This window comes from Pinus tabuliformis, chromosome 8 (assembly GCF_031772625.1).
Source record: "Pinus tabuliformis cultivar Carrire ecotype Pingquan chromosome 8, CPIR1, whole genome shotgun sequence".
NCBI classification, from domain to species: Eukaryota; Viridiplantae; Streptophyta; class Pinopsida; order Pinales; family Pinaceae; genus Pinus; species Pinus tabuliformis.
This window is the reverse complement of record NC_142294.1, coordinates 1,424,748,512-1,424,760,904: the sequence shown is the minus strand read 5'-3', so window position 1 is coordinate 1,424,760,904 and position 12,393 is coordinate 1,424,748,512. Positions and strand designations below refer to the sequence as shown.

The following is a 12,393-nucleotide window of genomic DNA, read 5'->3' as shown; positions in this document are numbered from 1 at the left end:
CCATTACGAATAAAATGTAATATATATATATATATATATCACCTAAATTAAATTTATACTACTATAAAATTTAAACATTATTTTTTAATTTTCCTTAAGTAATATTATTTATAAATTAATCAATTATGTTACACGAGAATCGCTTCCAAAATTTGGGAAACTCATTCCAATGGTTCTCCTTTTTAGTGGAAGCTTCAATGGGAGCTTGGGAATGTTGTGGAAGCTTTGAAGATTGTTTTTTTTTGAGTTCAGATGTTCCCTGGGTTGGAGAATACAAAGTCTATAGAGAAATATGTTGAATTGCCCAAAAAACATGAGCCTAAGTTGAAACCTCCGCAGGAAGAAAGGCTGAAGACATCCTTTACACTGATATCATTAATTGAGAAACTGAAACAATCTCCTGATGGGTTAAGGAAGTGTGTGGCACCTCGATGTAAGGGCGTTATCTAGGATGTTATCTAGAATGTCATGCTGATAAGTATTTCTTTTATTTTTTATGTATATATCTCGCAAAAGATTGTGTATGCATATCGAATGTGGCAATCAATACTTAAACATTAGAGTTGCTTTACTTTTTCTCTAAAGAATAAGTAGAGAAACATATGTAAAAGTGTTCCTCTGTATTTTTATGCCAAATTGTTTCAAAGACTCGTCATGTGTCGTAATGAACTTGACATTTTAATATTATATATATATATATATATAAAAAGAAGAAACTAAGGGAGAGAGATACCCAAAAAATATATTTATATAAGAGAAATTATATATTTATTATTTATATATTTAAATTAATTTGAATATTTGAATATTTTGATTTAATATTAATTTTGATTATTATATAAATTATATAATTAAAAAATATTTTTTTTATATTTTTATTTTTTTTACTATATAATATTATAGCTTTTGATTAGTCATTTTTTATTAATTTTGGAGAAATTTTGGAGAAATTTCGAATCGTTCTCTGTACCCAAATTCTCACATTCCCATCTTCCATGAACTCATGCAACATAACTAATCGATAATAAGTTCCCAACATTCCAAAAACTCATGCAACCTAGCTAATCAATATTTAACTCCGTTACGATTTACTTTCCCAGTCTTTATATTTAAGTTGTCAAATTTAACTTGGAAAAATGTATCATTTTCATGGTCCACCATTAACGTGGAAATCAATAGACGATGGCACAATGTAATAGGGAATGTGTCGTTGTAATGCCCACAAATGAGAAAGTGTATACAAATGAAAATGACTCATGAACTAAATGCAGGGGACGTTAGACCAGATCATTTAGAAGCATGCTAGAAGCCCTGCATTGCAATATACTTCTGTATTTAACGGCATATATATAAATTTGTTTTATTATTTAGAAGAGTGTTGGTAAATGTTATTTTTTCATAAATTCAATGAGAAAATATAATTAATATTTCATCATAATTTAAATTCTGGTATACGGTCACAAAACCATTAGAGAAATCTATCCATGGAATACGCATTTAAATCATAAACATTCAACAAAAATTTAGATCAATTCAAACAATTGAAAGAAAACTATGAGAGGAGTAAACTGCACTCATTGCGTGTAACTGATGTCGTAATTCATTATAAGTTATCAATTCATTAATTGATAATAGAGCACGTTCGGCGGTGGCTGTTAAGTCTGATCAAGCATCAGCGATGAGTTGTATTGAGCACTAGAAAATTATTCGAGCAGGTTCACTAATGGTCTTAGTGTGATCCATAATCAATGATTAGTTTTATTAAGTTCTAAAAAATAATGTGATGCTCCAATATAGAAAAACTTACATCCAAAAATCATGAATCAATACGATTTCAACCAGGCTATATGCAATTACGTCCAAAATATGAAAGATTATGTAATGGAAGAATATGAATGTAGGTTGAAATATTATGTAATGGAAGAATATGAATATAGGTGGTACTGTGAATGAATGAAATCAGTGTAAGGGGAAAATGGTGATCCAAGAGGGAGAATGAACTAAATGGTGGGTGCCAAGTTTCAGTATGGTCTGGCGCCAACATAGTTGCCAGCAGGATAGTAATTGCATGTGATAAAGGTGTCACCGCTCTTACATTTGATGGCCGCACATCCAACTTTAGTGGTTGTTCTCCAAACGATCTGAGTGTAGTGGGTACAGTCTTCTCCCGAGCTGCAACTATTTTTTGCATAGTTATACCACTTCCTCTCATCCACCCATGCAGCAACAGCATCTGTACCGTTCCAGCGGCTGCCGCTTCCCCAGAATATGTTCTCTCCGAAAGGCCCTTCGGAATGCTCGAGGAGGCAGTCGCCCCTTCTTTCCCTTGCATATGTACGCGCATACTTGGTAAGCGTGGCATCCCATTTTAGTGGAGGGACTCCCACTTGCCTCCTTGCCTTGTTCTGTGGAACTAGAAATCCTTCAATCGTCTCATTAATGCCCGTACCTGCTGCAACCATGTGTAAGCTACTCGTTACAGTGCTTATGGCAGCGACTACAACCAGTAGACACAATCGCCTGTTCATTTTAACAACAACAATGAAAAAGAAACCCGATTAGTAGCAAAGTAACGGCTACGTCTGGACGGATGCAGCGGCAATATCGTTGACTACAACTGCAGAGCAAATTTTTCGGTGAACAAAAGATGTTAAACTCTGCCTACAATTGAGCTGTTTATATATTGTTGATGAAGACTATTAACAGAAAGTCAAGGCAGACTTGTAACAAGAACGAAGAAGTCGATGAATTTCAGGTGGCTCAGCAAATGTAAGCGTGAAGTAAGATATATGGGATAACATAGTGCCGACATCATATCCTCCCAACAATAGTCTTAAAAAATATGGAAAATTACAAAGATAGAAACAAATGTGCATGGTTGTAGCATATACTTACTGATTTTCAGTCGTGGCAGCTACGTAAATCTGCTCTGTTTTGCACCGTGAGAAGGATTAGCCACATGAGGCGTTAGCAGGTTTAGCGAATCACGTTAGCGATTTTTTTAAAGGTATATATTTAAATTTGTATGAAATATTTTTACTTTCAAACGGAAAAAGCGAATCACGTTACCAAAGTCTTAGAGAGATTTGTGCGTGAAGTAAGTTGCTTGTTGACCAAGATCGACCTACTTCTACTTCGCGAATGATTACCTAAACGATATTGTTGAGCTAAGTTGCCTGTTGGCCGACGTCGACCAGTGGTTTGTGATTCCTTCGCAAATGGTAGATGCGCCGCATATCAGAGCACTGTGCATCTTCGTGACGGGTGTCTCCTACGGCCAATGTCAAACAACGACGCCGGCGTTCTCATCTCGTGCATAGTTTGGGTTTTAGCCCACGTGCATAGCGAGGAAAATATGTTCCTGCCGCCTCTTTGTCGAAGTTCCTTATTAAAAATGATATGAGCCCAGCGATGCATATCTATCTATCCGTGATATGAGTCCAGCGATGCATATCTTCTGTCCGTCTTTATCCCTTACATTTTGCTGTTGAGAGGATCTGATGTCCGCTATAGCTTATCGCGTGTATTTTACCGCTTATGTTTTCGCCACGTTCCTTCTTATTACAAATCTCTCTTCCTTTTCTGTCAATTGACTTTGTAAACAGTAGATAAACAACCTAAGTGTAGCCAGATCTTAAAGCATTTTCTTTAGCCAGTATCCATCTGTCGAGTATTAGCTGCTGCCTTGCTATTGTTGCCACAAAAATGACGCAGTCATCGTGTCTTCTGGTTGTAGTAGCTTCTGTTCGGGATTTTTCTGTCAAAATCCCAAAAACAAAATCACAGAACACAGAGACAATGCTCTGTTTCAAACACACAGGATCTTTAACACAGCGGAAACAAAAACAAATTATTTGCAGCAGACAGAGTTTTCACACACCACACATTTCTATTCATTAATAAAAGCAACCGCTGTTACAACCTTCTTCCTCTCTCTCAGAGGGATTCAGCGAGAGCATTTAAAAAAAATTACTCAGTCTTCTCCTGAGATTTTACACTGTTGTGTGTAAGAATCTCTTCTACATTTACTGCTGTAAAAACAGACTTCAACTACAGAAAAATTACTTTCACTGCTTTGTGAAAATTATACAGATTTTCTTCACGCGTGGGTTACAATACATCGCACTGTTGTGCCTCACTCTTCAATTTCATTACTTCGCACTGTTGTGCATTACCATTCCTCTTCTACATACCCAAAAAAAACATTACATAATATATATGACAACAAAAGGAAATTACTTCACGTTTTCACTGACCATGCTTCCGTAAAAGAAAAAAAATTAAATGCATTTACCAACTATTACTTGAGCCCATACTCCCGCTGAAATAAAATTAAAAACTTCACCAAAACTTACCAACCACAGTAAATTGCATTTACTGTTTTACTGACACTTACTAGCGGTAAAGTAAAACTTTTACTTCACGTAAAATTTCATTTAATGCTGGCCCATACTTCACCCATTGACTTCATTTAAATCGCATCACAGAATCCCATTTGGTCGGAACCCAAAATTTGGGGCACACACATATGATGCGATCCGATCGCATTCCGGAGGACTTAACGCACAGAGGTTTGAATTTGCGATCTGCGATCTGCGATGGATCGCATCGCAAATAAAATGAAGTTTCAGTTGAAATTACAATTTCAACACTCCCCTTTAATTTCAACTGCTGGGCATTCAATCATACCCAGACATTTCCTCAAAAATTCAAAGCTCTTCTGATCCAGTGGCTTGGTCAGAATATCCGCAACCTGTTCCTGAGTGCTGCAATGTTGTAAAACAATTTCTCCATTGTTCACCAATTCTCTGATGTAATGGAACCTTGTATCAATGTGTTTCGTTCGCTTGTGAAACACAGAATTCTTTGACAACGCAATAGTTGAGCTATTGTCACAGAAAATCACTGTTGCTGTAGCTTGCTCTTGGCCTAAGCTCCTCAACATTCTTCTCATCCAAACTGCTCGACATGCTGCTGCTGTAGCTGCCACGTACTCTGCTTCTGCTGTAGACAACGCCACAATTGGCTGTTTCTTGGAAGCCCATGAAATGGCTCCTGAACCCATGTGAAAAACGTAACCGGATGTGCTTTTCCGATCATCCACACTTCCAGCCCAATCGCTATCTGTGTATCCAATTAAATCTGAATGTTCTGAGACGTTGTATAAAATTCCAAACCTCTTGGTACCTTTGACATACCTTAAAATTCTTTTTGCTGCCTGCCAATGTGCCTCTTTTGGCCTCTCCATGAATCTGGAAATCAAACTAACAGCATGCATTATATCCGGCCTAGTTGCAGTTAAATACATAAGGCTGCCAACTATGCTCTTGTACAAGCTAGGATCAAAATCCTTGCTGCTGTCCTCCTTGCTGAGTTTTAATCCCATTACCGTGGGAGTGTTTGCTGCTTTGCATTCTTGCATATTAAATCTGCTCAATACTTCATTTACATATCTTGCTTGAGAGATAAAAATTCCATTTTCATTTTGATCTACTTCTATTCCTAAGAAGTATCTCAGCAAACCCATGTCAGTCATCTCAAATTCCTCTTTCATGACTGATTTGAAGTTTTCAATGAGGTAGTCATCATTACCTGTAAAAATAACATCATCAACATACAAGACAACAATTAAAATCTTGCCATCCTTTTCTTTGATGTAGACTGTGGGTTCTCCCTCACATTTGTCAAATTCATTTTCCAGTAGATAGGAGTCTATTCTACTGTACCACGCTCTTGGCGCTTGCTTCAGCCCATAAAAAGCTTTCTTCAATCTGCACACTTTGTGCTCTTGGCCTTTCTTCTCATAGCCTAGTGGTTGTTCATTGTAAACCTCCTCCTTTAACACTCCATTTAGGAATGCCGACTTCACATCCATTTGGTAGACTTTCCATTTGTTTTGTGCTGCTATGGACAGCACTGCTCTTACGGTTTCCATTCTTGCAACCGGTGCGAAAGTTTCCTCATAGTCTCTCCCATATTGCTGCTTGTATCCCTTGACAACCAGCCTTGCCTTGTGTCTTTCAATTTTGCCTTCAGCATTGCACTTGGTCTTATAGACCCATTTGACTCCAATGACTTCTTTGCCTTTTGGTAGCTCAACCAAATCCCATGTCTTGTTTCTTTCTATGGCATTCATCTCCTCATCCATAGCTTCTATCCATTTCTTATCTTTAATAGCATCTTCGAAATGAATAGGATCATCAACATGACAATACAAGGCAAATAAGGAATTCATTCCTTCATTATAAATGTCACTTAAATTTCTAAACTTCTTACCTCTTTCATTTGGTGTGCAAGTGCTTGAAGATGCACTTGAATTTCCTCCTTGTGGTGTGCTTGGAGAAGCACTCTCATTTCTCCTCAAAGGTGTTCCTTGTTGTCCTTGTGTTGGCGCTGCTATTTGGGGATGTATTTCTGCCATCTCCTCATCATCTTCATCATGAGACAAACAGTTTTTAACATTAACTGTTTTCTCTATGCTTCCATCCCAAGCTTCCTCCTCAATGAACTGAACATCTCTGCTCACAAAGAATTTCTTGGTGGATGGGATATACAACCTGTAAGCTTTGGATTCCTCACTGTATCCGATGAAGATACATTTCTCCCCTTTGCTGTCCAACTTCCTCCTTAGCTGATCTGGAATGTGTGCATAGGCCACACATCCAAAAATTTTCATGTGGGTGACTCCTTGCTTTCTCCCACTCCATGTCTCTTCTGGCACTTTGTTCATCACAGCTTTTGTAGGACACCTGTTCAAGATATATACAGCACAGTTTACGGCTTCAGCCCAATAATCATTTGGCAAATGCTTTGCCTTCAACATGCTCCTCGCCATATCCATAATGGTTCTGTTCTTCCTTTCAGCAATTTGATTTTGTTGTGGGGTGTACTTTGCTGTAAATTGCTTGTGAATTCCATTTTCTTTGCAAAAACATAAAAATTCTTTGGAGATATACTCACCTCCTCTGTCAGTTCTCAAAACTTTGATACGCAGCCCACTTTGATTTTCCACAAGTGCTTTGAAATTTCGAAAATTTTCAAACACTTCTGATTTGTTCTTCAAGAAATAAACCCAAGTCTTTCTTGTAAAATCATCAATAAATGTTAGAAAATATTGGCTGCCTGCTAAAGATTGATTTTGCATCGGTCCACATAAATCTGAGTGGACAATCTCTAAGGGTGCTTTTGCCCTTATGCTTTTCCCGCTTGGAAAACTTTCTCTGTGTTGTTTTCCCAATATGCAGCCTTCATAAAGGCTGTCTGGTTTCTCTATCAATGGTAATCCCCTTACCATTCCTTTTCTGCTCAACAAGTTAAGACCTCCAAAGTTGAGATGTCCAAATCTCAAATGCCACAACCAATTTTCATCTTTTGGTTGGCTTTGGAAAGCCTCTTGGGTAACTGCTGCCATTGCATCTTTGTTTTTCAAATCTGCTCTTATTCTGAGAGGGAACATTCTGTTCCTCGTCATCCTCACTTCAGCAATGCATCGCTTGTTGGGTGGAATATCCATGATAGTGCATACATCATTCTCAAAGAAAACATTGTAACCCTTTTGAACAAGTTGTCCAATACTCAAGAGGTTACATCTCATTCCAGGAACATAATAGAGATCTGCTATGGTTTTCTTTTCACCTTGCTTTGTAAATATTTTAACTTCTCCTTTACCCATAACAGAAATTTTGCTATCAGTCCCAAGTGTGACTTGTGACTTCACACTTTGATCTAAAGCAGAAAACAGGGCTATGTTTCCTGTCATATGGTTGCTGCAACCGGAGTCTAGAAACCATATATCTTCACTATTTGTTTCAGCCATGTTACAAGCTAACAAAACATTATCTTGGCTGACATTTTCTCTAGTAATATTTGCACTGGAGCTATTACTCACATCATGTTGCTTCTTTCTACATTCACTGGCATAATGCCCATATTTTTTACAATAATAAAATTGGACATTGGATTTTTCATACCTTTGTCCTTGAGCATGATGTTGTCCACTTTGTTGGCTGCTGCCTTGACCTTGGTTCTGATTTGGATTGCTGCCTCTTCCTTGAGCATTCGCTGGACTGTTCCTTCCGCCTCTGTTCTGGCTTCTGCCTCTTCCTCTCTTGTTTCCTCTGCCTTGACCTCTTCCTCTTCCAAAGGACAACTGGGTCTTGAAGGCTTGCTCTAGAGATGAGTTTTCATTTATACTCAACCTCTGCTCATGTGTAATCAGTGATGCATGAAGTTCATCAACTGAAAAGTTTGAGAGATCTTTTGTGTCTTGTATGGTGGTGACAATCACATGAAACCTTGAGGGTAGGCACCTCAATAGTTTCTCCACAATCCTCCTTTCTTCAAGTAACTCTCCATGAGATCTTATTTGTGTGACCAGGCCAATTACTTGAGTGAAGAATGAGTCAATATTGTCTGACTCCTTCATGTTCAGATTCTCAAAATCTTTCCTCAGCAACTGTAGCTTTGCTGTCTTCACTTTCTCCATGCCTTGATAGGCTGTCTTGAGAGTTTTCCATGCATCTTTGGATGTCTTAGCTGCTGCTAACCTTGGAAACACGCTTCCATGCACTGCCTGATACAAGAAGAAAAGGGCTTTTGAGTCCTTCTTCTTGTGGCTCTTTAACAGATCCTTCTCTCCTTGAGTTAATGCATTAAATTCATTTTCATCTGCTGGTTGTTCAAAACCATCTTCAACTATTTCCCATAAGTCTTGGGAAGCGAACAAGGCTTTCATTGTTATTGCCCAATAGTCATAGTTTTTACCATCAAATAGTGGGAGCTGCATACCCATGTTATTGCTGGTGCTGGTTCCAGCCATTTTTGCACTCTTAACTATGCTTCAAATACTTCACTGTGTATTTAAAATAACAGACTGTCTTCAACAGCAACACACAAAAAAAAACTTGAAAAATACCTTGGATTCTTTTGCCTGAGTCTTCACACTGCTGGAGAAGTTGCTGCAATAAGAATCCTTCCTTCAACTCCTTTGAACACTTCAAAGAGCCTAGACTAGCTCTGATACCACTGTTGGGGATTTTTCTGTCAAAATCCCAAAAACAAAATCACAGAACACAGAGACAATGCTCTGTTTCAAACACACAGGATCTTTAACACAGCGGAAACAAAAACAAATTATTTGCAGCATACAGAGTTTTCACACACCACACATTTCTATTCATTAATAAAAGCAACTGCTGTTACAACCTTCTTCCTCTCTCTCAGAGGGATTCACCGAGAACATTTAAAAAAAATTACTCAGTCTTCTCCTGAGATTTTACACTGCTGTGTGTAAGAATCTCTTCTACATTCACTGCTGTAAAAACAGACTTCAACTACAGAAAAATTACTTTCACTGCTGTGTGGAAATTATACAGATTTTCTTCACGCTGCTGCGTGGGTTACAATACATCGCACTGTTGTGCCTCACTCTTCAATTTCATTACTTCGCACTGCTGTGCATTACCATTCCTCTTCTACATACCCAAAAAAAAACATTACATAATATATATGACAACAAAAGGAAATTACTTCACGTTTTCACTGACCATGCTTCCGTAAAAGAAAAAAAATTGAATGCATTTACCAACTATTACTTGAGCCCATACTCCCGCTGAAATAAAATTAAAAACTTCACCAAAACTTACCAACCACAGTAAATTGCATTTACTGTTTTACTGACACTTACTGGCGGTAAAGTAAAACTTTTACTTCACGTAAAATTTCATTTAATGCTGGCCCATACTTCACCCATTGACTTCATTTAAATCGCATCGCAGAATCCCATTTGGTCGGAACCCAAAATTTGGGGCACACACATATGATGCGATCTGCGATATGCGATCGGATCGCATCGCATCATTCCGGAGGACTTAACGCACAGAAGTTTGAATTTGCGATCTGCGATGGATCGCATCGCAAATAAAATGAAGTTTCAGTTGAAATTACAATTTCAACAGCTTCCTTGATCGTTGCAATCTGCAACCTACAAATTGTTGCGAAAGCAGGTGGGAACATTAGTGAACCTATTCAATGATTTTTGGTTCCGTGGAACGAGGCGAGAAAACAAGTGAGAGTCCCTCCACTGAAATGGGATGTCAAGCTTGCAACTTATGCCCTCAGTTACGAAGGGGAGATTGCCTCCTTCAGCATTCCGAGGGTCCATTCGGAGAGAACATATTCTGGGGGAGTGGCAGAGGTTGGAACGCTACAAGGGCCGTGGGTGCATGGGTGGATGAAAAAGTGGTATAATTATGCAAATAATAGTTGCAGCTCTGGCCAGGACTGCACGCACTACACTAAGATTGTGAGAACGACAACTAACGTCGGATGTGCCATCATCAAATGTAACAGTGGTGACACACTCATCACATGCAATTACTACTCTCCTGGAAACTATGTTGGAGCGAAACCATACTGAAACATTGGCGCCTAATACTTAACATTCATTCTCCCGCTTGGATTTCGAGCTTGACATTCTTAGAAGGATACTGGACACGGATTTCATTCTCGCACTGCCATTTCTATTTTTATCTCAGGACCATTTGTATTAATTATCATATTCTTATTCTTCCAATACATATTTATTTGTCACTATTTAAATGTACTCTATTGATTGAATAAGTTGCTGGAGTCTAGATTTTGTTCTATTTTTAAAGGAATAAATGACAAAGTTACATAAGCTTGTCTGATTTTCATATTGATTGAATAAGTTGCTGGAATCTAGATTTTGCTCTATTTTTCTTAATTTTTTTCTCCAAATTTAACTGAATGACAAAATTACAACGAATTACGGTGTGAGTTATCTCTAAATTTATCTTGATTACTGATTCGCAAAGTATTCCAATCAAACTGACATAGGCTCAGTCAAATAATTCGCAAAGTATTCCAATCACACTGACATAGGCTCCGTCAAATAATTGACCGCGCCTATAATTACAAAAATATTTATAATCAATAATCAAGATAAGATAAAGATGCCAGTCAGTGACAAGCCACCTTCAAAAATAAAGCAATGTAAGTGGTAATCAGCCTTCAAAATAAAGCAGGCTTGTCGGAGCAAAGGATGGCGCAATGACCATCTGATAACAACAGTTGGCTATGACACCAGATATTAACCAATCATTGGATGTGAAATAAATTTCAATATTATCTTTTTTTTGTTTCATTGGATTTTGGCGAATTATCTTTTATTTTGTTTCATTGGATTTTGGCGATAGCGTTTTATTGATCAACAATTTTATTTTAAACTAATATTGAGACTCTCAGGCTCTGTTGGCCTAAGATTATTTTATTTAATATTGAGTCAATATCAACTTTCTATTCAATATCGAGCTTAACAGAATAGTTATTCATTTAACATTGGTACTAACCTGATCTAATTAAACATAGCCATGGAAAAAAGTTAGCAATGGTTTAAATGTGAACTGAATTGAATCTTTACACGCCATGCGTGGATAATATGCATAATTCCGAGGGTTGAAATCTTATCTCCACATAGGGTGCCGCTTTAAAATTTCACGAAAGCAATTTTTAACGCGTGTTCCTCGAGTCAATTGTTTGGCCTTGTTAAAATAAATCACGAGTTTCCTTTATTACCATCCACGTCTCTGTGGCATGATGTTGCAGGGATATATATATATATATATAATTGTCAAGAGTCTCTAACATTGTTTTATTTCATTTTCAACGCACCGCAAACACCACCGTTTTATAAGAATAACAATCTAGTTACTGCAATTTGAACCTTGGTATTAAACAATATCAATCTTACCTCATCTCTATTTGTGCAATCCTCTCCATGCTCTTTCCGTTACCGGGATTTGAACCTGGTCGTCTGGTGAAAACCTAGTAACTAATTGGATTAGATAACAAGGGATATGTTAAAAATTTGGACCATTTCTCTATTTGTGCATGTCATCCTTTGGGAAGGGCTTCTCTTCTTTAAGTCGTTCCAATTTTATCGTATGTATCCGAAAAGACTTATGTAAACACCACCTATGAGTGTAAAGACTATTATCATACTTTCGCTTTCGAACCAATAATGTATGTAACACATGACATGATGACAAAGTTAGCAATGTGTTAATAATAATGTCTAAAATAATGAATAACGATTAACCATATTTTAATTCGAAGGCTTCTTTTGATGGGGCTGAAGCAAAAGGGAGGTAGGATAGGGTAAGGGAGGGGTTAACTTTAATCAAAGAGTCTTTGTTTAGTATTTTGTTTGTTTTTTTTTTTATTTTACATTCTTTCTTTATTTTCTTATTTTGAGAATTAAGTTGAGGATTTATATTATATATATGATAATTTTGTTGCGGATATTATCTTATTTTATTACAATTGAAATTATAATTAAAAATAATTTTTTAATTTTTGTCTCTATGAAATTTA

At 37.2% G+C, this 12,393-nt stretch overlaps 1 protein-coding gene and 2 pseudogenes across 1 annotated transcript; 1 reads left to right on the top strand and 2 right to left on the bottom strand.

Moving 5' to 3' along the window:
- Positions 1-2,021: 2,021 nt before the first annotated feature.
- LOC149240956 (pathogenesis-related protein PR-1 pseudogene) lies at positions 2,022-2,528 on the bottom strand (annotated as a pseudogene).
- A 690-nt stretch (positions 2,529-3,218) lies between these two features.
- LOC149240955 (pathogenesis-related protein 1-like) lies at positions 3,219-10,417 on the top strand. The gene is made up of 3 exons (XM_089370386.1): positions 3,219-3,319; positions 3,445-3,523; positions 10,055-10,417. The coding sequence occupies exons 1-3, from the start codon at positions 3,219-3,221 to the stop codon at positions 10,415-10,417; spliced, it is 543 nt and encodes a 180-aa protein (XP_089226512.1).
- Positions 10,418-11,881: 1,464 nt separating this feature from the next.
- Positions 11,882-11,979, bottom strand: LOC149240954 (U6 spliceosomal RNA; annotated as a pseudogene).
- Between the last annotated feature and the right edge of the window lie 414 nt (positions 11,980-12,393).